This window comes from Cydia splendana, chromosome 11 (assembly GCF_910591565.1).
Source record: "Cydia splendana chromosome 11, ilCydSple1.2, whole genome shotgun sequence".
Classification (NCBI taxonomy): Eukaryota; Metazoa; Arthropoda; class Insecta; order Lepidoptera; family Tortricidae; genus Cydia; species Cydia splendana.
In genome coordinates, this window is record NC_085970.1 from 13,169,797 (window position 1) to 13,195,286 (window position 25,490).

Here is a 25,490-nt window from a genome sequence, read left to right on the forward strand (position 1 = left end):
CCATGCAACTAAACCACTTCGTGTTTAGGCTCGTTTTATTCGTCTCAACAAGATCTTTTAACAAGATAGTACTCAAGGTCTGATGATGGAGCCGGAATGTGGTCACCGGTACCAATCAACCATGCAACTAAAACACTTCGTGTTTGGGCTCGTTTGATTCGTCTCAACAAGATCTTTGACACAAGATGGTACTCAGGGTCTGATGATGGAGCCGGAAGGTAATCACCAGTACCAATCAACCATGCAACTAAACCACTTCGTGTTTGGGCTCGTTTGATTCGTCTCAACAAGATCTTTGACACAAGATAGTACTCAAGGTCTGATGATGGAGCCGGAAGGTGGTTACCGGTACCAATCAACCATGCAACTATACCACTTCGTGTTTAGGCACGTTTTATTCATCTCAACAAGATCTTTGACACAAGGTAGTACTCAGGGTTTGATGATGGGGCCGGAATGTGGTCACCGGTACCATTCAACCATGCAACTAAACCACTTCGTGTTTGGGCTCGTTTGATTCGTCTCAACAAGATCTTTGACACAAGATAGTACTCAGGGTCTGATGATGGAGCCGGAAGGTGGTCACCAGTACCAATCAACCATGCACTAAACCACTTCGTGTTTAGGCTCGTTTGATTCGTCTCAACAAGATCTTTGACACAAGATAGTACTCAGGGTCTGATGATGGAGCCGGAAGGTGGTCACCGGTACCAATCAACCATGCAACTAAACCACTTCGTGTTTGGGCTCGATTGATTCGTCTCAACAAGATCTTTAAACACAAGATAGTACTCAGGGTCTGATGATGGAGCCGGAAGGTGGTCACCGGTACCAATCAACCATGCAACTAAACCACTTCGTGTTTGGGCTCGTTTGATTCGTCTCAACAAGATCTTTGACACAAGATAGTACTCAAGGTCTGATGATGGAGCCGGAATGTGGTCACCGGTATCAATCAACCATGCAACTAAAACACTTCGTGTTTGGGCTCGTTTGATTCGTCTCAACAAGATCTTTGACACAAGATAGTACTCAGGGTCTGATGATGGAGCCGGAAGGTAATCACCAGTACCAATCAACCATGCAACTAAACCACTTCGTGTTTGGGCTCGTTTGATTCGTCTCAACAAGATCTTTGACACAAGATAGTACTCAAGGTGTGATGATGGAGCCGGAAGGTGGTTACCGGTACCAATCAACCATGCAACTATACCACTTCGTGTTTAGGCACGTTTTATTCATCTCAACAAGATCTTTGACACAAGGTAGTACTCAGGGTCTGATGATGGGGCCGGAATGTGGTCACCGGTACCATTCAACCATGCAACTAAACCACTGCGTGTTTGGGCTCGTTTGATTCGTCTCAACAAGATCTTTGACACAAGATAGTACTCAAGGTCTGATGATGGAGCCGGAAGGTGGTCACCGGTACCAATCAACCATGCAACTATACCACTTCGTGTTTAGGCACGTTTTATTCATCTCAACAAGATCTTTGACACAGGGTAGTACTCAGGGTCTGACGATGGAGCTCGAAGGTGGCGACGGGTACCTGTCTATCATGTAACTGAACCACTTCATGTTTGGGCTCGTTTGATTCGTCTCAACAAGACCTTGGACACAAGATAGTAGTACTCAGGATCTGATGATGGAGCTGGAAGGTGGCCACAGGTACCAGTCTACCATGTAACTGAACCACTTCGTGTTTGGGCTCGTTTGATTCGTCGCGACAAGATCTTTGACACAAGATACTACTCAGGGTCTGATGATGGAGCTCGAAGGTGGCGACGGGTACCAGTCTATCACGTAACTGAACCACTTCGTGTTTGGGCTTCGTGTTTGGGCTTCGTGTTTGGGCTTCGTGTTTGGTTTATCACCTAGTGTCAAAGATCTTGTTGAGACGAATCAAACGAGCCTAAACACGAAGTGGTTTAGTTGCATGGTTGATTGGTACCGGTGACCACCTTCCAGCTCCATTATCAAACTCTGAGTATCACCTAGTGTCAAAGATCTTGTTGAGACTAATCAAACGAGCCTAAACACGATGTGGTTTAGTTGCGTGGTTGATTGGTACCGGTGACCACCTTCCAGCTCCATCATCAGACTCTGAGTATCACCTAGTGTCAAAGATCTTGTTGAGACGAATCAAACGAGCCTAAACACGATGTGGTTTAGTTGCATGGTTGATTGGTAATGGTGATCACCTTCCAGCTCCATCATCAGACCCTGAGTACTGTCTTGTGTCAAAGATCTTGTTGAGACGAATCAAACGAGCCCAAACACGAAGTGGTTTAGTTACATGATAGACTGGTACCCGTGGCCACCTTCCAGCTCCATCATCAGACCCTGTGTATCTTCAGTGTCAAAGATCTTGTTGAGACGAATCAAACGAGCCTAATCATGTTACTACTTGGTTGATTGGTATCCGTGACCACCTTAATCATCATCATTATCATCAGATCCTCAGTACCAGTTCGTTTTTAAACCCTCGTTGATACAAACTTTACAACCTATAGGTACCAAATGCAATGACGAAACATGTAAATAAGCGAGTACCTATAATTTCTTTCGAGTAATATACCTTCATAAGTACGAGTATGGGGCTATTCATAAATTACGTCGTTTCAAATGGGAGGGGGGGGGGGGTCTGGACATCGGATGATGGTAGCATGACGTAGGAGGAAACAGAGTCATCCGAAGCATGATTTTTGGATGATTTGAGGGGTGGGGGGGTCAAAAATCGTCAAAAATAGATGACGTAATTTATGAACAGCCCCTATGTACATTTGCACTGCATTTAGTATTTTCGTACCTACCAAATAACAGTTTTAGGACTTTAAAAGTTAAGTACAGTTAGTGTTGTTATGGTTGATTTCAATATGCTTCGCGAAGGATCAAGAATGTTTAATCCATCATTGTAGTGCGAGTGTGGCAGAAGGGATCGGCATACAGAGCTCGCACGGCCTGCCGCAGCGCGTAAAATACCTAAACTCGCTCAACGCCGAAATGTAATAGCGCTCTTAACAAATCACTTTGATTTTGATGTCCATCGCTTCTGGGTTGCTTCAGCATAATATATTGTAGATTTATAGGTTTCACTTAAAAAAAAAACTATTTTTTTTTGCAAAATTTGGAAAAAGGAAAACCTTCAAACCTAGACTATGTTCTTATGTCAATAACGTAAGTACTAAACAATCATGGAGAATGGAAAATATTTAGAAGTGAAAAAACATTTCTCTTTTTGTATGGACGAGTACGTATTCTTCTCTCTTATGAATGAAAGAATTCATCGTCATATTACCTGGAAAGTCTAGCCTAGGCATAGTATATTATTATACCATGTAGCCTATGTAGTCGTTGATAGAAAACGCCAATCGAATCTTTTCGAGGGATTGGCTCATCCCGAAACATTTTTTCTTTTCGTTTGGCGTTTGTTGATGTCTTAGAGCATTTAATATGCTCTAAGGTTGATGTACTGTTAGATGTAAATACGAACTCTGGAAAAAGTGAAAAGTGAATACATAGCCTAATATTTGTTTCATGGTCACACTATTAAACTGCGTTTTATTATGCATTCAATAACTTTGTAGGAGTTTGAAATAATGAAGAAATAATTAATGCAGACTTTTTGTATTAATAAATATGAACTGATAAATTGTTTGTAATTATAATGAGATGACACATAATATTTTAAATATCAATAAAATCACCACCATCAGTGATATTTCAAAATAACAAAACTCAATAATTGTCAAACTTTACAATGTATTTTGAGGTTATGCCTGGCCTAATGTGTCACTGCTGCAGTATGATCTTTGAGGTTAGATTCAAACGTTGTTTTTGTTTATAAATTTTATAACTCACAATAATTTATTAAAATGGTTAAAAAGAAGATTGACAACAGAATAAGGGTTATGATAGAGAATGGAGTCAAGCTGGGCCACCGTACAATGTTTCTGTTGGTTGGTGATAAGAGCAGAGATCAAGTAAGTTTATTCTGTGTAATGTGTTTAATGATAGGCTTTCACGGTATGTGTATTATTATGTATTAAATACTACATAGTGTGCCTATTATCCTGGATGAAACAGACATAAGGTGCTAATTATGAATGCAGTAAAAAATGTAGTACTTTTTGTGTGGTTTAAAATAACATTACTCATGTAGTATATTTAATGTTTTTTTAAAGGTGCCAATACTTTATGATATTTTGGTGAAATCAACAGTCAAGTCTAGACCAACAGTTCTCTGGTGCTACAAAAACAAAGATGAAGCTATAAGCAAGTAAGTAAATAATTAAAGAATATTAAGAGATTTATTTGTATATTCTTAACAAAGGTAATTTAAAACTTTACATATAAATTACAGTCATGGCCGTAAAAGGGCAAAGAAAATAGCAGCTGGTAAATTGGAGGTGTCAGAAGAATCACTGTTCGATGCATTCAGGGTAGCGACCACCATACATGGACGGTATTACTCTGAGAGTCATGCTATGCTCGGTCAGACATATGGCGTGTGTGTGTTACAGGTGACTCTACTTTGAATACTTGTTTATGTTGTTTCTTCTTCTTCTTCCTCGGTCCCTCATTGTTGAGGATCGCGACCATATATGCTCCGTCTCCACAGTGTGTGATCATTAGCCATATGGGTCACGCACTGCATGTTGCCACCAACCATCCTCTTCACAACGTCAGACCATCTCGTGGGTGCTTTACCTCTCGCACACTTGCCCTCTATTTGACCCAAGATAATCTGCCTTTCTAGGTAATGCTTAGACTGCATGATATGACCTATAAAACTGTGTTTATGTTGTTTAGAAATCATAAAAACAGTGGCTTAAGTATAAACCCTTAATTAATCATTTCTATCAAAGTTGTACTTGTAAGTTTTTTAACTAACCTAACTAAATCACTGATTAATAATTGCTAAGTATAACTTTATTTTTCCAGGACTTTGAAGCCCTGACACCCAACTTGCTGGCTCGCACAGTGGAGACAGTAGAAGGAGGTGGACTTATCATATTCTTACTCAAGACCATGGACTCCCTGAGACAACTGCATTCCATTACTATGGATGTCCATTCAAGGTTAGTTGTGGTCCTAATTACCTAACCCGCCATTTCTTGGCAATGCAATGTTGTTTAAATGAGGGGCCATTATGCCTGTATGAGAATTTTTTTGACTTTTTTGTTGGGTTAGTGTCATAAAACTGAAAAGTGGATATTGTTAGAAAATATCCATCTCCAATTGTTAGAGGCAATAACACCGACCGTTATGCCTGGGGGCGAGGCACATCTACGAGCCAGTTTCATAGCAAGGCGACTCATTCTGAGGGCACCCAGACGTAATGAACAATGGCATATTTTACAGCTTTGAAGCCCAAGTCTTTCCACCCCATAGCCTGATCATGATTTTTCATTGAAAGTGTTTTTTTTAATCTTCAATATGTTTATATTTCAGATTTAAAACCGAGGCTCACGACACCGTAGTGAACCGTTTCAACGAGAGGTTCCTCCTCTCCCTAGCGGACAATCCCCGCTGCCTCATTCTGGACGACAATCTCACGGTGCTGCCGATCTCCTCCAAAACGGCGCAAGTGGAACCTGTCAATGTTACACCAGAGGTATCAATAAAATAAATAAAAAAGCCATTTATTCACACTAAGTTTTGTTATATTTGTATGCTTAAATTTAATTGTCCTTTACTTAGTGGTGAACCCCTCTTTGGGTGAAGGCCTCCTCCAACTCAATCCATTTGTTTCTGTCTAAAGATATTACCATCCATTGCTTTCCCACAGCCTGGGTTAGGTCTACAGCCCAACGTACGTACGTACGTCCAAGGTCCAAGGTATAATCAAACTAAACTACAATTGACTCTTTGAACGGCGCGTATCGTGTCGGAATGCACGAAGGTTGATATTGAGGCGATCAAAGGTTTAAAAGACCTAAAAAGTCAGGTTTATGGAGATTTAAATAAGCTATACCTACTGGTCTGAAGTGGTCTGGAGTGTATTTCTTATAGCGGTCCTCAGCAAAATAGATATCAATATTATAATAACCAAAAGACGGCCAACCATTTGAACCACTTTGGCCTGTCCAAGACAGGGCTGTGGTAGTGTGGCATGTTCTAAATGCTCCTATATCACCATGATTCTCATATCTATTTCAGCGTACCAACCCCAAGCTGACGGAACTAGTGTCATCTCTCTCCGACACGCCGCCCGCGGGGCCTCTTGTCGCCCTCTGTCGCACCTACGATCAGGCAACGGCACTTATAGCCATTATAGACACATTGGCTTCGAAAACTTCCAGGTATTTTACCAATCCTATGATTAGTGGTATGACTTCTCGCGTTGAATAATGGTCCCTATGAGAGTTAAAAATTGATTTACTTCGATTAAAGATTATAGTTTGTTTTTTTTTTGCATTAGAAAAAAGGTAAACAATCTTGATATGTCTTTTAATTGAAAAACACGTTTTAAAAATAAGTCCCGCAAATATGTAACAATTATGAATCTAATACGATCATTTATATTCTTCTGCTTTCATAAGTAATAGTTACTGATTTAATTATAATAGCGTTTTCATCATCATCATAGTGAAGACTTATCCACTAATATAATCAATATAAATGCTAAAGTGTGTCTCTCTGTCTGGTCTGTCTCTAAAAATTACTAAGTCCACACAGGCGAAGTTGCGAGCAAAAGCTTGCAATTGACCGTAGCGTTAGCGAAGGTCTCCGTTTTAACTCTGGCATTTTGCTATTGTATGTCCGGATCGGATCCTCTACAGGTCGGAACTCTTAACCGATTCTAATGAAATCTTGTGATTCTATGATTAAATAGATTTTCTCAGTATTTTTCACTTTTACATTTTCTAAGCTTAACGCGAGGTCTTGCTCACAGTAGAAAACAGAATTTATCAGTGGCTCACCCTGTATTTAAGTATAGATAAATACTATCAAGTTATGTAATAATGTTTGTTATAGGCCTCCCCACTGCCTAACAGCCGCCCGAGGCCGCGGCAAGTCCGCCTGCCTCGGCCTCGCCGTCGCCGCCGCCGTAGCACTCGGCTACGTCAACATCTACGTCACCTCCCCCCACCCTGAGAACTTGATCACCCTCTTCGAGTTCGTGCTAAAAGGGCTGGATGCCTGTTTATACCAGGAGCATATAGATTATAATATACTGAGGTCTACAAATCCGGATTTTAAGAAGGCGATTGTGAGGATCAATATTGCTAGGAATTCGAGGCAGACTGTTCAAGTAAGTGTTGGCTTGATTCTATGAAAAAGCGTTGTCGCCGAGTTAAACAGCAGAAGAAAGTATGTTTTGTGGTAACTGGATTGTCATACGTCAACTATTGACAAACAGATTTGTCATAGTCAAATAATACTACATCCTTTATAGTGTTACATTTCTAGAAGAAAAAAACGCGATCGTCGCTAGCGTCAGCGACAAACGGATTCGCTTTTTCGTGATGGTCTTATGTAGGGTGGAAATTTTGTTTTCTTTATTTATCAAGTCATATAATGATACTTTTTCCGTTCCAGTACATTACCCCCGACGACCACTCGCTGCTAAGCGCCGCTGACCTCGTACTAGTGGACGAAGCGGCCGCCATACCCATCACACACGTCTCTGCGGCCGCTACCAAGGCACCGCTGGCGTTGCTATCGTCGACCGTTTCTGGGTACGAGGGAACGGGCCGCGCGCTATCTCTGAAACTGTTCGCGATGTTGCAGACGAAACACGACGCTCCAGCACCGGTTAGAAAATTTATATCCTCGTGATATCAGATGATGTCATTAAACCGCGTTCAAGTTACCGCTGGCCTGTTCGTGATTTTTCAGACGAAACGTGCTTCCTTATTTGAAATATGGTGCTCTTGCAAAGTAAAATTTTGTTTATAACCCATACCATTCTTTGCTAATTGGTATCGTCGGACCGCTATAAAGACACCGCTGGCTGACTGAGATTGTATATTATCATTCTTTTTCTATCGATATATAACTATACATTTGCCTCCTGCAGGCTTTAAAAATACGTTATACCTTTTCAGATAAAGCTAGAAGAGCCTATCCGTTACCGCTTCGGCGACCCAGTCGAAGCCTGGCTCAACTCCCTCCTATGCTTGGAGTCCCCCGCACCCTCCGTAGGGGTCGGAGCACCCTCGCCGGCGGCCTGCGAACTGTTCCGAGTGAACAGAGACGCCCTGTTCTGCTACCATAAGGCTGCTGAGGCGTTCCTGCACAGACTGGTCGCTATATACGTCGCTAGTCACTATAAGGTAGTCTGATTCAATTCTTTACTACCATAGACTAATAAAACTAGACTAGGGATGTTGCGGATATTCGCATCCGCATCCGCATCCGCGGAACATCCGCATGATTTTCAACATCCGCATCTGCATGAAATCGATGCGGAGCATCCGCATAATGCGGATGTCGCCCAAGTCGGTAACAGGAACGTATTAGCGGCGGCGCCGGCGGCGTAAGTGCTAGGTAATTTCGTCATTATATATAACGAAATCGTCTAGATCCCGAAAAGTCGGCCAAGTTACTGTTTATTAAATAAAACGCACCTATATTCTTGCTCAAATACTAAACGTTTCGTTTTATTTTAAATAAAAATTGCTAAAAATGTAATATTTGACGTTTTTTAAGTACCAAATCTTGACATCCGCATCCGCGGATGTGAGACTTTAAATATCCGCATCCGCGGATGTCAAAAAATCTGCATCCGCAACATCCCTATACTAGACCACCAATCGCTTTGTCACGCTCATGACATAAGCAAAACGCTGCTTATTTTCGTAGTGCACATCCAGCGTCAAGTATCGGATTTATCAGTACCGCTACTTGGCACTAGATGTCGCGAATGTCGCGATAAACGAAAAGTGCAATGCTCAACAGTTTCCAGCTAATATCTAATATTATAACTGGAACTCTATTTTCAACTCCTGCTTGAAATATTAGCTGTAAATTGTTGAGCAATACCCTTTTAATTTGTCGCGACATCTAGTGTCAAGTAGCGGTACTGATAAATCTGCTACTTGACGCCAGAGGTCGACTACGAAGATAAGCAGATTGCAAGGAGGATTAATAAGCCCGTATTAATAGTTTACAAACTAATCTGTTTATAAATCATTTCAGAACAGTCCCAACGACCTTCAACTCCTGGCTGATGCACCAGCTCACAACCTGTTCGTTTTGCTTGCGCCTACCCCGCCGAATGCCACTTCCATGCCAGAGGTACTCTGTGTGGTACAGATGTGTCTTGAGGGCAACATATCAGATAAGTAAGTATTGGTAAAAATCTTCGACGTGTTCATCGGAGTGACATGTTCGGATAGAGGTTCTATATTTTAAATTTTTAATACATATATCCTTCTGGATTCAAATGCCTGTAAAAGTCACATTCCAACGTTTGTTTTTAATTTTTATACAGACCTAAGACAAGCTTCCAAATTCTAAAACAAAACTACAGTTTCTGGGATCCAGGAGCCGACGTAATGTTTGCACTCCTTATGAATGTCATCTAATACCTTAAATAAAAAACTCGTGGAAATAAAATACCCTTTTATGTATTTATATTTATAGTATTTTATAGAATATTTCTATAACTTTTCTAACGTTGTACTTTGTACCTTACACCTACTCTTAATTTTTATCCTTTGTAACTGTCTTTAGTAACCAAAGGTTATCTGAAAATAAGAGATCTCTTCTCAGCGATAAGGCTATCTAATGTTCTTTAGATTTTTTATGTTGTTACTTTTATATGAGTAATTAGGTGGTGGGTTACTTATTGATGGTAGGATCCTATAGATGAGCTATACGCGTGTGCTCGTGAGGGACAGAACATACGCAATGCGACAAAATTAACATACCAAAACAACTTATTAAATAAGTATTTGGTCGGGTTATTTGTTACCCACCATAAACCATACTAATTCGACGGCGGCGAATAAAAAAAATGTGAGACTGTGCCAAGGACATGCAATAATAGCGCTTTCTCTGCTACTCCTACAGAAATATACATAAGACTATCTCGTTTGGTCATCACCCCCCACCGCTCATGCCTGATCCAATTATACTAGAGTATCTAAAGAAAATATATAAAAACTCGAAAATGCGCGTTTTCCCAGAGATAAGACCTAGCTGGATCGATTTATCGCCCCTGAAAACCCCCATAGCAAATTTCATCGAAATCGTTAGAGCCGATTCTGAGAACCCCGAAATATATCAAAGGTTAACTGGAAGAGATCCCTCAAAGGGATAAATTCGCCTTTGTACTTCGGGGTCATCCATTAATTACATCACACGTTTAGGGGGAGGGAGGGGGTCAAGAAAATGTGACATGTTGTGACAAGGGGGAGGGGGGAGTCATAAACTTTGTGACGTCACATTAACTTCATCAATAACCGAAAATGTATTTAAATTATTTTATACGCTAATATACATTTAAATAACAAGTTTTTGAAACGTTAATCGTTTTTATTCGTTTATTTTTATTTCTTAATCAGTTTTGGGTTATAAAATTACTAATATTTCTTTTGTCAAAAATATTTTGATAATATATTAAATAAATATTTGCCGATTTCGTTGAAGAAATGTGACGTCACACCAGGGTGAGGGGTTTGCCAAATGTGACCAAGTGTGACAAGGAGGGGGGAGGGGTAAAAAAACCTAGAAATTCGTGTGACGTAATTAATGGATGACCCCTTCTTACTAATTGTATGATATTTTTAATGTCTTTTTGTACAATAAAGAGTTGACTACTACTACTATATATATATAAATAAACAAGAATTGCTTGTTTAAAGAATTCATTCATGAATTAATCGTATCCCTCAGATCAGTCCGCGACAACCTCGGGCGCGGGCGAAAAGCGGCAGGTGACCTCATCCCTTGGAATATCTGTGAGCAATTCGGAGACAGGGACTTCCCCAAACTGTCAGGCGCCAGGATCGTGCGCATAGCCACGCATCCGTCTTACCAGCGGGTATGTACAGTCACATTTTATTGGTTAAATATGTTAAGAGATTCAGCCTTCATTTTGTAGTGTAAGCATTGAAATATATATAATTAGTTCGAATCCTAAAGGGCTCAAGTTACCATATTATTATTTATTTAACTCACAGGCAGTGACATAATACTAAATTAGTGCCATTCTATGAACCGTGCTAACTATGTAAATAAACCGCCATATTAAAATTGTCTCTGAATGATGAATTTACTAGTGACTTTTGTTTACATAGTTAGCAAGTTCCATAGAATGACACTTTAATTGGTACTATGCTAAGGTTGCGAAAGCAACATCTTATAAGATGAAGGAAATGGGTGCCTTAGATTATTCCGGGTTTTTCACTATTTTTCTTTACAAAAGAGCAAGTAGTCCAGTGATATTTCGTACGCCAGTTCCATGAAACTTATTGGTACGAATCGTGGGAAACATATATCCCCTAGACTGGTAAAGGGTTAAAGAATATTAGAACAGTCAAAGTCTAAGACAGCTTATATTTGAAACAGATGGGTTACGGCAAGCGAGCGCTGCAACAACTGGCTTCGTACTACACGGGCGACATCCCCTGTCTGGACGAGCAGCATTCTGACACTGAAGACGTGCCCGACAAAAGAGCAGGCGGTCTACACACGGAGACTATTGTGCCCAGGTGAGTCAACCACCATCAATAATAGATAAACTACTCTGTGAGGTGTAGACCTCGCGAACCGCCATTTTGAAAAAGTTCTGGAAACTGAATCATTAAAAAAAAAATCTTGGACCTGCTCACAAAATCTCACGAGGCGAGACATAAAGGCGACCTGTAGAGGAGAACATCCGGACATACGAAAGCATTTTTGTCCAAGCAGAGATGGAGACATTCGCTAGCGCTCGGTCAAAAATAAGGAATGAAGGTCCTACTGGTTGGTATTCCACCTATCCAATTTCTTTGTCCAATGTGTATTGCGTCTCCCATTTTGCCTTAATGAGAGAGTGAGACGCACTGAATACCACCCTTTTAGAATACCGAGAAAGCCATGCAGTCGAAGTTAAAATCGAGCCCTCAGTACCAGCGCTTTTATACATACGTTAAAATGTTTTTTCTCAAAAATGGACGGCAAAGTCGACTTTGCCGTTTAAAAAATAGGTCGCGAAGCGCGTAGTTTATGGTCAGTCAAAAATTAAAAAGTTAAAAACATTGGAGTCTCGATTTTGGGACTGCAATGTTGCATACAAATTCCATTATTTGTCGAGTTCCAAACTTTTTAAAAGTTGAAATGACCATATCAAATGAAGGCACAGGCACAGCCCATTAAATAGCTAAACAGATGATTAGTACCGCGACTATTTAGCTGTCTCAAATAGGTTGACGTATTTTCGGCAGAAAAATACACTTCTATTTTTTTATTAAAAAAATAAAAAGGCGGCAAAGCTAATTTTTTCAATTGTTTCTACTTTTTTCTGTGAAAATATATACGTAAGAACGTTGCTTTTGTAAAATATTTCTATGATATTTATATTTCTTGCACCATTTTTGAGAAAAGCACTATATATGACTCGGCTGGAAGGCTACTTGCTGGCTTCGGATTCAATTAAACGGACTCCCAAGGTCGTCCGTTTAAAACGAATCCTCAGCCTGCAAGTAGCTACTTCCGAGCCTCGACAATAATGTACTATTTTCCTCTGGCGTCAGGAGCAGTGTTTGCTGTGTCGGACGCTTAGGGGTCATTTAATATTACCTTCACCTTGTAACAAACTGTATTTATTTCTTTCAGAGCAAAGCCACCAACACTCCTTAAGCGGCTATCAGAAGTGCAAGCAGAACATTTAGACTACCTAGGCACCAGTTTTGGTCTTACAGAAGATCTACTAAAGTTTTGGAAGTCTCAGAAATACGTGCCTGTTTATTTAAGGTAAGTTATAAGCTTCGCAATTAGCTTTCTTTAGCCGCACACAGATTGATGATTTTTGATTTATCAAATTATTTTTTTAAATAGGTACAATGCACTGTAGGCCTTTTTATAGGCCTCTGTGCGGCTAGAGGTTTATTAATAAAATAGTTATTTATATTACAATTGTCTACCTACATCTCGCTCTGTCTCTTAACACCTAAGTAATTTAATGCTCAAATATGTTAGCACTGAGATGTCGAAGTCTCATACATACAGTCAGTTCAATAAAACCTTTGTCGATTTTGAATCGATGTTGATACATATTTATTTATTTTATTTATTTAGAAATTTAAATCAGGCAACAAGGTCCATATTACAAATACCTTCCAGAATAACATACATATGTATTTTATAAACTTAAATTTAAACACTATTTAGGCGACAAAACGCACACATAAGCATATATGTATAAATATATTTACCAATATCCATGGTATAATAATATACTCCGCCTGGTACTCCATTCCGAGATTCGCGTATGACCTAACTGACACGCGCCTACGTCATCATGCTGTTTACAGGTTCTCAAACTTTGAAATGTGGGAGAATTTTAACCAACGGTGAAAATTATTTTAACGGCATTAATTTTAAGTTATTCATGTAGAAACATAGTAAAATAAAACAAATCTAATGTATTAAATTAAACTTTATTTATCTATACAAGACAAACGTTTAAAAAACTAATTCACAGTTACACATTAATTACCAAGCTTACGACGTGAAAAGTTTGGAAAACACTGCGACTGCTGACACTGAGCGAGAAGGAAATAACAATTAACACGCGTTCGACAAGGATGACGGTCAGGGCATGAAGTTATCTAGATCCGAATTGTCAAATGTGCACAGCGCTATCCTGTGTTGCCAGTAGTATAAACAGAATTACCCGAAAGTCTGAAATTTATTTCGTGAATCGGAAGATATTGCTAACGAGTAATTAAAAATGACGTGTTATTGTAAAATTTAAGCTAAAATACATATAAATGAAAATTATAAAATTATAAAGAAATATTTTAACTTATTAACCATAGGTATAATGTACCCATGTAACATGTTATGTTGAAATAAAGTGGCAATGTTATTGTGACGTAGGCCCGTGTCACTCTGGGAATGGAAGACCATGTTTTATTAGACCATGCCAATATCATTCTATATCCCCAGTCAAAAAGCGAACGAGTTGACGGGCGAGCACTCGTGCATCATGGTCCGCGCGCTCGGCGAGGCCTCCTGGCTGGCGGCCTACAGCGCGGACTTCCGGCGCCGCCTCGCCCGGCTATTAGGGCGCAGTCTGCGCGGCCTGCCCGCCTCGCTCGCCTTGCCCACGCTCGTCAACGAGAGCGTCAGTGTGGACAAACCTGGTGGGTGACACTCGTGATAGTAGAAAAATGTTACCATAAAATGTTGGACAAGCACAGAGCGTTTTTTATCTATCAGGGTATTCAGAGACTATATACCTACTTCCACGGAACTGTTTATCACCTGTATCTGGCCTTTGAAATTTAGTGATATCGGCCATGTCAAAAAAAATGTTATCCACAATTTTTTTTATGTTTTTGTACCCATTTTATTTGTTTTTTTTTTTATAATTTAATAATTGTTTGTTTTTATTTTCCAGCGCTCACAAAGCAGTTGATCGCCCAACACTTATCCAATCACGACTTAGCACGATTGGAGTCCTACTGCAGACAGCAGGCGGACTACAGGCTCATAACGGACTTACTAGCTCCCATAGCCACCTTAGTGTTCCATGCCAAAGTGGCTAAGTTGGATGCTGTGCAACAAGTATGTTTAAAAATTTTACAAACAGAATTGACTGTAGATTGATCGGAATGCCAGATTCCGAGTGGTTGTGGTTTATTGTGCTTGCACACGGCGCAAGTAACTAGAATAAATATCTCAGATTACTTGCGCGACTTGCACGAGCTGTATACTCAAGCTAAATAAGATGTGAGCTACTTGCGGCTTTACTTGCTCCAGAGGACAGCTCTTTCGCCGCTGGCTTGCGCTGGTATGATTTGCACAAGGTATATGCTCCGAGTGCAAGCACAATTTCATTTTAAATTATTTAAACTCATTTCAAAATGTTATATCCTAACAAACGAATATTTAAGAAACGAGCCAATGAAAACATATAAGGTGTATTCGGGTAATTCCGAAAGGAAAAAAACACAAAATAGTGGCGGATAACTCCGAAAAGGGACTCTTATTATGTTATGAGTGTTTTTTAAATGATGTTCGGGATTACCCGATTTCCGAAATTACCCGAATACACCTTACTTTTAAATCTAAAAAAGCCCGTTTTAGAGTAAATCTCAAAATAATCTTTGTAGTGTTAAAATAATTACTGTGACGTCATTCCGCAGGTGATATTCGTGGCCATGGGTTTCCAAATGAAGGAGCCAGACGACATAGCCCAGGAGCTCGGCCTGCCGGGGTCGCAGATCCTCGCCAAGTTCTACGAGGCCTGCAAGAAGATCAACGCCAGCTTCAACACTGTGCTAGAACATTCTGTAGCCAAGGAAATAGGTAATGACACGGTTTCACAGACTCTCGCGTCTGATAGTTTCCATAATTTTAGTATTTAAACGACAAACTAATTCAACGCAAATCTTGAGCTGTCCCCGGGATAACGAAGTTTTGCGCGCTTTTTTAACAATCAATATTTAAATGTGTGTGTGTGTTCAGTGTTTTTTCGCGATGATGAGACATTTTTTTTTATTGTTTTTCTCGTTAACAACGTTGCTTAACTTTCTTGATATAAAATTCTCGTAACGCTCATGAATCTCATGATGTACGTTTTTGTAACAAGATTCAACATTTTGAAATACATATTTCCATTGTTCCGTTTATTTAACCCTTTGAACACCACAACCAACCTACGCGGCGCGTTATCGTGAACCTTGCTGGAATGCTCGAAGGTTGATATTGGACTGTACCCGCGCGCGTCAGTGGACGTCTGCTGTCAGTCAAATGGCGTTCTTTGTTAATTAAGTTAAAGAATATTTAAGTCTTACCTCTCGCTAATAAATTGTATTCCATCTTTTTCTAGGTATTGAAGACATGAGCGCAGAAGTAGACACGAACGGGCCAGTCAAGCAGAGTCTGAACGAGGAACTTACGAAGGCCGCTAAGGTAATTGTTTTGATTGGCTTTTCAGTATTATTCCTGTGGATGAATAAATGAGATGAATATATTATAACTTTTATTTCATTGCACCTAAGGCTTATAATCTTTCTAGGACATTAAATATGTCACTAGTATTTACTCTCAATGAATTAATAAATTCTATCTATGTAAAATATTTGTTTGCAAGTCTTGTAACTATTCTCTGCGAATGCGGCGAGGCGAACTATCCGAGATGATTGACTACAAACAAATTGAGTGCAATTTGATACTTAATAAGGCGGTGCTATTGAGAATGTGAAAGAGGGTGAGGGATGCTAAAAGAGTGATAAATGACAGAAAGTTATGAGGAATAATTCCAATAACGGTCAGTTACAGTTCAGAATAAGAATACTATAATCTGAGAAACCGTATTAAAAATGCTAGGAAAGTTAGTGAAGCCAACGAAGTATTAACACGTGCGAAGGAGTGCATAATATTGTAGTAGCAAATTTTTATTTTAGATGGCGGTGTACGGCTTCGTACATTATTCGGTAACTAGGTTGTGACGCGGTAACTAGACAGTGCAACGAAAACGGATGGCGTCTTTCAGCGCCATTTACTTTAGATTTACGTGTTAAATTTGCGACCACAGTAGTTTTCGCTACATTCTCAGATACAACGGAATACAAATGAATACTACGCTTCCTTTGTAAACGTTATTTCAGACCTGCTAGCATGGGTTGCGTTCTCGCGCGCGACTCCATACATCAAGTATGGACTCGCGCGCGCGATCGCAACTCATGCTAGCCGGTCTGGTAATATCAGTTAGGCGTGGCTCACTCCGCGATTTCGTCGCTACAAGTACATGCTGCCACACCGATTTTGGTGTCTAACAGTAGTAGTTGCCGCGCACCGCTACGGAACGGACGCCTGAACGCGCTTGCGGCCTTGCGCCACCTTGCGGTCATATCTAGAGAGTGAACCTTCTGTACTATTATTTATTCTGTAGTAGTATTTAGATTACAATAGTAACATATTATCCGTGGTTCCAGGAACTGGAACGCAAGCAACGCAAGGAGCTGTCAAAACTGATGGGAGAAGATTTAGCACAATACCGCATTAAGGGCTCCGATATGGACTGGGGCCAAGCGCTCGCAGCCTCCAAGGCTAAGGGATTGCTTTCCGTTAAAAGGTATCTGTTGTCACTTCAATCATCTATCAGTTTACATCGTCACAGCTTCCTACAGATGGCGCTACTGTGCTATCGAAATCTATATTTAAATATCCCGTATAGACCAATGGCCTCGGCCATTAGAGGGCTTGGTCACTTTCTCTATTCCATTTGACATTTATTTCAGTTTATAACACGAGAAAATTATATATTATTGATTATAAGCTCGTAGAACGGATCCATAAACTTAAATGATATATCTAAATGAGTTCAGGCACTCAGAAGTTATGGTGGAACAAAGAAACTTACATACCCATGTGGGTATGTACAAACATGAACCCTGAAAACAATACACTCCTTTTTTCGGGCAGTCGTGTAAAAATACGAATGCATTCTTAAAATAAACTTGCTCTTAAATATCTTTGACTTTTAACATATTCACTGCCAACGTTTTCGTAGCGCTACGCTGGTAGCCGATCCCAGCGTTTTCCCGCTTTTTAGAGGAAAGCGATTACAAACAGAGAACCCATACCCCCGGCACTCAATATTCTAATGAATGAGACATTAATATTTAAAAAAAACTTACAGCGGCGAGAAGCGGCTCGGCGACGACAGCAAGGAGCTGGACGATCTTCTAGAGCGAGAGCCCGGCAAGAAGAAGAAGAAGAAACACAACCGCAAAGACGTGTGAATAAACTGGTCGTTAGTACACCACGAGTTTCTGTTTAGCGTTTAATGACCTCCCGAACCCACGATTGGTTAGTGAAAGTTAGTGTCCGACCGAAACATGTTTTTTTTGCCGAAACCGAAACCGAAACCGAATGTTCGGCTTGGCTCTAATTTCGGCCGAAACCGAAACCGAAACCGAACCTTTTGTAGACTTGTTAAAATCGTTGAAAAAATGTCATAAAACCGCTTTTACACACATATTATGGGGCTGTCAACACCCAATGTCCTTGAAATTGATGTTACTTAAGCAGTTTTTTAAGAAAATTACTAGAGTTAGACCAAGATAATTCTGCAACGATTTTGATAACACACGCAGTGCAATTGTTATTTTAAACGTCAAAACTTCTGTGAAATTGTGACGTATAGATAACGTTTGCACTAGTTGCACTGCATATGCTATCAAAATAATTGTAGAACTTTCTTGGTCTAACTCTATTCATTCACCAGTCAAGCCAACATGTAGATACAGGGTCAACCAAAAACGCGAGCGCAGCGAGCGCGAATTTTTTGTTGACAATATCGCAAGGCCGGGTACCGATCTTCACCTGGGCCTAAACGTCCGAAGTGCCCCAGTGAGGCGAACTTTCATGAGAAGTCAAAGCCGTGCTTCAGGCTGCAGGATAAGTAGTTGAGCACAGACTCCAACCAATGTCAAATTCCGGGATTACGCGAGGAAGATGATGAGTTTTCTTATCATTCTTTTCCCCAGACCCAGTAACATACGACAGTGCTATCTCATTTACTCCGATACAATTGTATCTGAGTAGATGAGTGTCTAATTAGACAGTGTGCGCGTTATAGGTATTAACAGCCTCTTAAGACTGCATCGACCGTCTATATAGTGGCGCCCTCATTAGTGGAATTGTGTTTTATAATAAACCAATTCATTTCTGTACCTATACATGAATCAGTATATGTAGGTACATATTAATATTGTTGTCCTACTTATTCCCCAACTTTTGGTCTTTGTCACATAGTTTAGTTTCATAGTACGAAGTACCATTTCGTAAGTTTCGGCCCGGCCGAAAGGTTCGGCCGTTTTTTGGCCGAAACCGAAACTACAGCCGGAACATGATTTTTTGGCCGAACCTGGCCGAAACCGAAACCGAACCTTCGGTCGGACACTAGTGAAAGTATACCTTCACAAACCAATATTGGGTTTCCACTCTTCAAGAATCTCTGCAACTTACTGCACATTACATGCTGTATTTAAATAATGACTGATTTAGATTATGTTATTTTTTAACCCTTTTCCACGCATAGTACCTACAATTTATCGACCACATACGCGCCAATATAATTTCAACCTTAGCAATCCGATTTAAGGTTCAAATTAGATTAGATTGGAAATGTGACTTGGGTTCAAGTTAATCATCACAATTGGAATATATTTGGATTTTTTGGGAAGACCTTGTAGATTGGTGCGGCCTGGAAAAGGGTTTTTTTTAATAATGGTTGATTTGAATTATTAATTTTCGGAGGTTACATAGGTCTTCAACTGCCCAAATTTGGTGTTAGGTTAAAGTTTTCAGTGCGGCTAGCAGCTCTCTAAAAGCGCTCGTCCTTAGATTATTAAAGGTTTCATAAAACAAGAGTTGCAAATGCACATCTCTCTGTAAAATAGTGAGTTTAGTCAAGGTTTTCATAGTTGCGGTGGTTGGGATAATGAAAAGTAAAAGCCAAATTCAATAATAATTTCTATAATTATTATAATATAAAAAAGTGTTGGTAGTTATTCAACCCTCGGAATAGACAATAGATATTTCCTCTTAAACATAACAAATATGAGGACCGCAGAGCGCGGTCGCCGACTCGGTTTGTAAAAAAATAACTTTTTAACGCGCTCCCGCGCCGGCCAACGCGTCCGCGCCATCATATTTCTATACTTTACCATTTTATTACAATATAATGATCTAAGAAAAATAATATTTTCGTCTAACGCCAGTCGGGCGTTTGGTAAACAATTTTATACTATAATTTGTTTGTCCCTTAATTAATACACGCGTCTACTGACATAGAAATGCCGCGAGCGGCCCGGCTCGGCAGGTAACTCGAAGGAAACCATTCTTAACTTTACATGACTTAAGAAGGCATCCGTCTTAGAAGAATTGTTTTGTTGGAGAGAGACGGATGCGTTACGTCTGTGGAAGAATAACTTTAATCCATTTTTAAGGATGATTTTCTTCGAGCGACGCTATAGTCGCGGCCCCACCTCTACAGTTACATAATGACACAAACGACTCGCCTCACATACTTTAACACTATTATATAATAAAACATCCACTACAAAACATAAATTTAGAATATTATTAACATTAGCCGTTTATTGTTAATATTAACTTTACGCGATTTTCGTTCATTTATACAGTTTCTCTCACTGAATCTGGCGAGACATTTTTAATTATTATCAAAGTTGATTGTTTCAAACTATTATAGTTGGAAGTGTTGAGAGGTAAACATATATTTGGTGGTAACACGAATAATTAAAAATACCCCGCATGCAGCTTTGGCTAAGCGAGAGGATGGAGATGGCCGGTCGTTGCTGACAGGCCGGTCAATGCATATAAATACAATACAATACATAGGTTATAATTGAGAAGGAATTGCACTTAGGAAAGAAGTATTCGCGACTCTTGGCACTTCGTCTTACACTAATAATTTGTTTCTTGACTCGAGAAGTCAAATAAAAATTGGTCTGAACTTTATTCGTAGGTAGTAAAGCTCGGAGAAACGAATGGGTGTCGACAGAGTGGAACGTACTTACAAAAACTTGATTTACATGTATACTTGCCATAGGAGATGCTAGTAGAACTGGGAGAAGCATAGTAGCGCCGCTGAACGCCCTAAACGCCGCCGCCACGAAAGGGACGCCGTTATAAATAAGAGCGAGAAATATAATATTCTTATTTGATGACGTGCTTCCGTTAGTTCGGCGGTTAAAGCGTGAGCAGCAAATTTAAAATTAATTCGTACACCGAACACTACTCGTCTAAACACGTGCGATATAAAATATATATATGTATTTGAAAACGTCCAAAATTTGAACTTATTGTATACAAAGGAAGCAGTGTACAGCCGGTCGGGTCATATAGTATGAAGCGAATGCACTAGGTCTTATTGCGACTCTTAAGTTATTGCTACGACATAATATACTGATCTACGTCTTACATAAATGTAAATATAATCAATTACAACATCCAATAGAAAGAAACATCGTTAAACATTATTGCGTTAGTTCATCTATCAACTGAGAAGGGGTTTTAGTTAAACAATTGTATAAACTCTTTACAATTAGTGCTTAGTTTACAGTGCAGAGAATGAATACTGGAGTACTTCAACCATTGAAATAAACGGGCTTCGATTGAACTCCCGATTGCGCGAAATTGTTCAATAATTACAAGTAAAAATAAACACACCAAAAGTTATCTCCTTCTTATTACATCAAAATTATTACGAGGTTAGCAAGTTACATTAGTTTGTTAACTAACTCCTATCCTAGTCGAGCTGCAATCGAGAATTCAAACCGCCATGTTCGAGTCCAAACGAAATTGGAGGCTAAACCATTTCTCACTAAGGCACAATTTAACTATTCACTTTGAACTTTTATTTAATTCTAAAAAAAACAAATCCCTCCTTAAACGGCTAAAGTGGTCTTAGCCGCATATTGTTATCTACTAATAAATAACAAACTGAAATGGCTACATTTGGCAACACTCAAAAATCCTATCGGTAATCGACCTTATTCTCTTTTAGTAAGGTACTTTTTACAACGGCATGTTTCGTATGTAGTCAGATAGTGTTAACTAGTTTATAAATTAGGGTTGTTTCATATTTAATAACTATTGTTAACAGATTTTGTGATTTGGTAGCATTTGAGTGAAGCCAAAATGTACCATCCTAGGGATCCTTGTATACTAAGCATTGTAAACACTTATTGCGATGACGTTGGTAGGTACACTATTGTTGTTTATGTAAGCGATATCTATTTAGAATTTGAATTGCGACATATTTAGAATTTCGTTTTATTATTTTATGTACAATATATTTAATTGGAGCCTTTTAATTAACGAACACAAAGATGGGTACTCACCGTTATTTTGTTGGTATAACTGATACGTACATAAGATATAAACATTCCATTGCATGCGTTTTAATTCGTTTCATATAATTATTGCTATGATAGTAGACGAATAAATAAATACCTACTCAATAAAATGTCCACTTTGATATAAAAGAGGAAATTAATAGATTGTCCGAATTTTTCTCGAACCAGTCATTTTACATGGCAATTATTCACATACCTTCGCTGTCATGGGTCGCTAAAAGAGCCTGAGGGGCTACCGCGAAAACCGAAATTCGCAAATTGCGGGGATCTTTCTCTTTTACTCCAATGAAGGCGTAATTAGAGTGACAGAGAAAGATGCCCGCAATTTGCGAACTTCGATTTTCGCGGTTATAGCCCTGAAGTCTAACCCCCTTATTCATAAACGCGCTACAAACCTAAATTAGCTAATTATCGTTTGTTCTTATTTGTCATATTGACTTATCTATTTGTAAGAAAGGGATAAAACATAATTTAATTAAATCGGGCCCGTAAAGTTTTATGAATAAGGGGGCTAATTTATATTAGCGTGTTTACGATAGAGACTACCATCTGACATCCAACCCAGAGGGTAAATTAGGCCTTGTTGGGATTAGTCTGGTTTCTGTACGATGTTTTTAAGGCAGATGGTACCATCGCCCACAATGTTAACTGTCCATCCAAAGGTATAAGGTCCACCGATGGACAGTTAACAGTGTTGCTGTTTGTACTCGTATGTAGTTAAATCATAACTTAGATTTTTATTGCCACTTGCTGCATTTCAAACCTTATGGGGGTTGCTCTGATTTATTTGTCATTCGACTTATATGATTGTATGCAATTAAACTTGTTATGAGAAAAAATAAGCGAATGATTAGACGGTTGTTTGCCAATATTATAATGGAATGCAATGGCTAAAATAATGTACCTAATGGCATTTGCCCTGTAGAAAACTCACGAATATATAAAGGCGCGTGAAATATTTACTAAGTATAATTTACTTGTTAGTTTATCTATTCATATTGCTGTAATAAATGATATTGGTGTTATATCGTAGGTGTGTACTGTCAGGGACTGTTATCGAACTTAAAACAAGTTTTCGAAACACATTTGCCATCCTAAATGATTTCATAATCTACTCGTATACAATAAGCGCTTTACAGCCAAAAATCTCAAGAAATGTCCTTATCTATGTACAAGAAACTTGTCTGCAATTCTGTACACAAGTTGACTAATGAATATTGACGTGTAATCATCAGACATCGTACATTTTATAGCATTTTTGGTGCAGCGGAGTGGTGTTAACGGAATTGGTATAGATAATTCCAACTGAAATGGTAAATTAAGGTAATTAATGCTAATTATGGGTTGAAATTGTTTATACCAATTCCGTTAACACCACTCCGCTGCACCGAAAGTTCTATAAAATTTACGATGTCTGGTAATCATAGTCCAGGAGGCCTACCGCGAAAGCCGGAATTCGCAAATTGCGGGGATCTTACTCTTTTACTCTCATTAAAATCTAATTAGAGTGACAGAGAAAAATGCCCGCAATTGACGAACTTCGATTTTCGCGGTTATAGCCCAGTAAACAAAGTACATAGACAAAGGGCACTTCTTGAGTTTTTTTTTACCTATACTATGATAAAGGCTGTCTCACACGATTGTACAATCGCGTCGAAAGCCTACGAGCTTGCAGCGGTAGCTGATGCCACGACATATAAAATGTATTATGACCCTTAATAATTGATATACCTTGGGTAAGCTTCAGTTGCGCTCTGTACTGACTGTACTTGACTTTGACTTGGCAGTGACTGTACTTTCTTATAAGGCTTTGCTATTGATTATTTATTTCCATCATGATACAGTATTATTCGTACAGGGTTGCGTAGAATTTTTGGAAACAAACGTCAGTATATTTGATAACTTTGCACGCTCATTTTAGCAAAACGTTCTCAAATCGGACACGATCGTACCCGCAAACGTCGGTAAGTAGGTACATACTTATATCAAATAGGGAGTATTACTGCAATGTTCTGCCCCCAGAGTGCAGCACTAATTTGTTTAGTAAACCACAGAGTAACTTATACATACTACGCCTTAAACAGTTTTTTGACAAGTTTTTACTATGACATTGTTGCATCAAGGCGGTTTGTTTACAGGTGGCCTACCGCGAAACGCGAAAATCGAAATTTCGTTATCTGCCTCTCTATCGATCGAATAAGCAAGCGTGATAGAGAGGCAGAAACCGAACTTTCGATTGTCGTATTTCACGGTAGGCCATGTGATTGAGTTAGCGACGCCCTCTACGCAGAGTTTTGCGTAATATTCCCTATTCTGGAATATGTACTTTACATAGCCATGACAACTTCTTATCGTAGGCGGCCGTAGGTGTCTCTAGTGCCTTTAGCCTATTCAGCCGTTTGTAAACGAACTAGAATTTATTGTTTCTATGTTAATAAAATGTCAAGTTGCATAGCAGTTAAGTCATCTGCACGAGCTTGTCGTATTCTAAATACCAACCTTATTTATCAGTGATAAGATCCAAAAAGTAATATAGTAGTATTGAAATTTAAAAATGTGTTTTCTTCTGGCGCATGGTATAAATAATACTGTATCATATACGATGTCACATCAGATACTCCACTGCTTATAATATGGATCTATTCACTATAGGCATTTTAAGGCATTCAAGGTTACTTTAATTGTGCATATCTCAATCAGTACAGAAGCCGCAACGTTCCGATATTAATCTAAATGGCAACTGTCAAGACACTTGCTATAAGGCAATACTGTGGACCGTATCTCCACAGGAAAATGAATCTTATTGCAAATACGTATTGCATATTTTCCTGCGGAGGTGTGGGCGTGGCGTTATTAATACAGGCAAAAATTGACGAAGGCAATCTTTACTACCATACAATAAGTTAACTAATCGCTATTAGGGTTTCAGATTTGGGTCTAATCTAGCTTTCACACGTAGGATTTTTGAGATTAAAATACCCTTTAAAAACATGTTCGATTTTTGTTTCAAAAGCACAAAAGCAAATCAAAAATAAAAGGAAAAGGCAAAACAAAAACAAAAAAAAATCATACATAAAAATTAATGTATTCTATCATCAATAACATAAGGTACAGTTACACAAATAATAATATTAAGAGAAAACAAATTTATACATATTCTTAACGCGAATATAAAAAAAAAAACAAATTATACATGCTATCAACACAAGATTGCTACAATAAAAGAAAACAGTATTTTACAATTTCCTAATAACCAATCGGCTTACGCTTACCAGCGCAGCGTCCGAGTCCATCTACATACTTATATAAAAAAAAATTGAGAATAAATTTGGCGTCAAAAGTGGCTATCAGATTTTTTTTTAAAGGTAGGTAAGTATATTTATGTTCTGTATTCTTCGAAGGTATTACAGATGTTTTAAAGCAACATATTGC

General features: G+C 39.0%; 1 protein-coding gene and 1 long non-coding RNA gene across 2 annotated transcripts in view; both read left to right on the plus strand.

The window, feature by feature from the left end:
* LOC134794976 (uncharacterized) overlaps positions 1 to 25,490 on the plus strand; it is a 746,430-nt gene that overhangs the window by 162,035 nt on the left and 558,905 nt on the right. Inside the window, exon 2 of the long non-coding RNA XR_010144736.1 lies at positions 23,494 to 23,630. This is a non-coding gene — a long non-coding RNA (uncharacterized LOC134794976). The remainder of the gene's footprint in view (positions 1 to 23,493; positions 23,631 to 25,490) is intronic.
* LOC134794799 (RNA cytidine acetyltransferase) lies at positions 3,809 to 17,933 on the plus strand. The gene is made up of 19 exons (XM_063766594.1): positions 3,809 to 3,986; positions 4,188 to 4,282; positions 4,367 to 4,526; positions 4,948 to 5,084; positions 5,458 to 5,620; positions 6,166 to 6,308; positions 6,985 to 7,261; positions 7,549 to 7,764; positions 8,058 to 8,285; positions 9,151 to 9,296; positions 10,852 to 10,999; positions 11,527 to 11,669; positions 12,775 to 12,912; positions 14,110 to 14,306; positions 14,564 to 14,730; positions 15,312 to 15,474; positions 15,998 to 16,080; positions 17,106 to 17,245; positions 17,813 to 17,933. The coding sequence occupies exons 1-19, from the start codon at positions 3,879 to 3,881 to the stop codon at positions 17,913 to 17,915; spliced, it is 2,955 nt and encodes a 984-aa protein (XP_063622664.1). The 5' UTR covers positions 3,809 to 3,878; the 3' UTR covers positions 17,916 to 17,933.

Excerpts from the sequence above, each read along its gene's own strand:
- LOC134794799 (XM_063766594.1), top strand. The coding sequence starts at position 3,879 with ATGGTTAAAAAGAAGATTGACAACAGAATAAGGGTTATGATAGAGAAT. Across the intron at positions 15,475-15,997 it reads TTCTGTAGCCAAGGAAATAG|GTATTGAAGACATGAGCGCA; the intron begins GTAATGACACGG and ends ATCTTTTTCTAG. Across the intron at positions 17,246-17,812 it reads GGATTGCTTTCCGTTAAAAG|CGGCGAGAAGCGGCTCGGCG; the intron begins GTATCTGTTGTC and ends AAAAACTTACAG.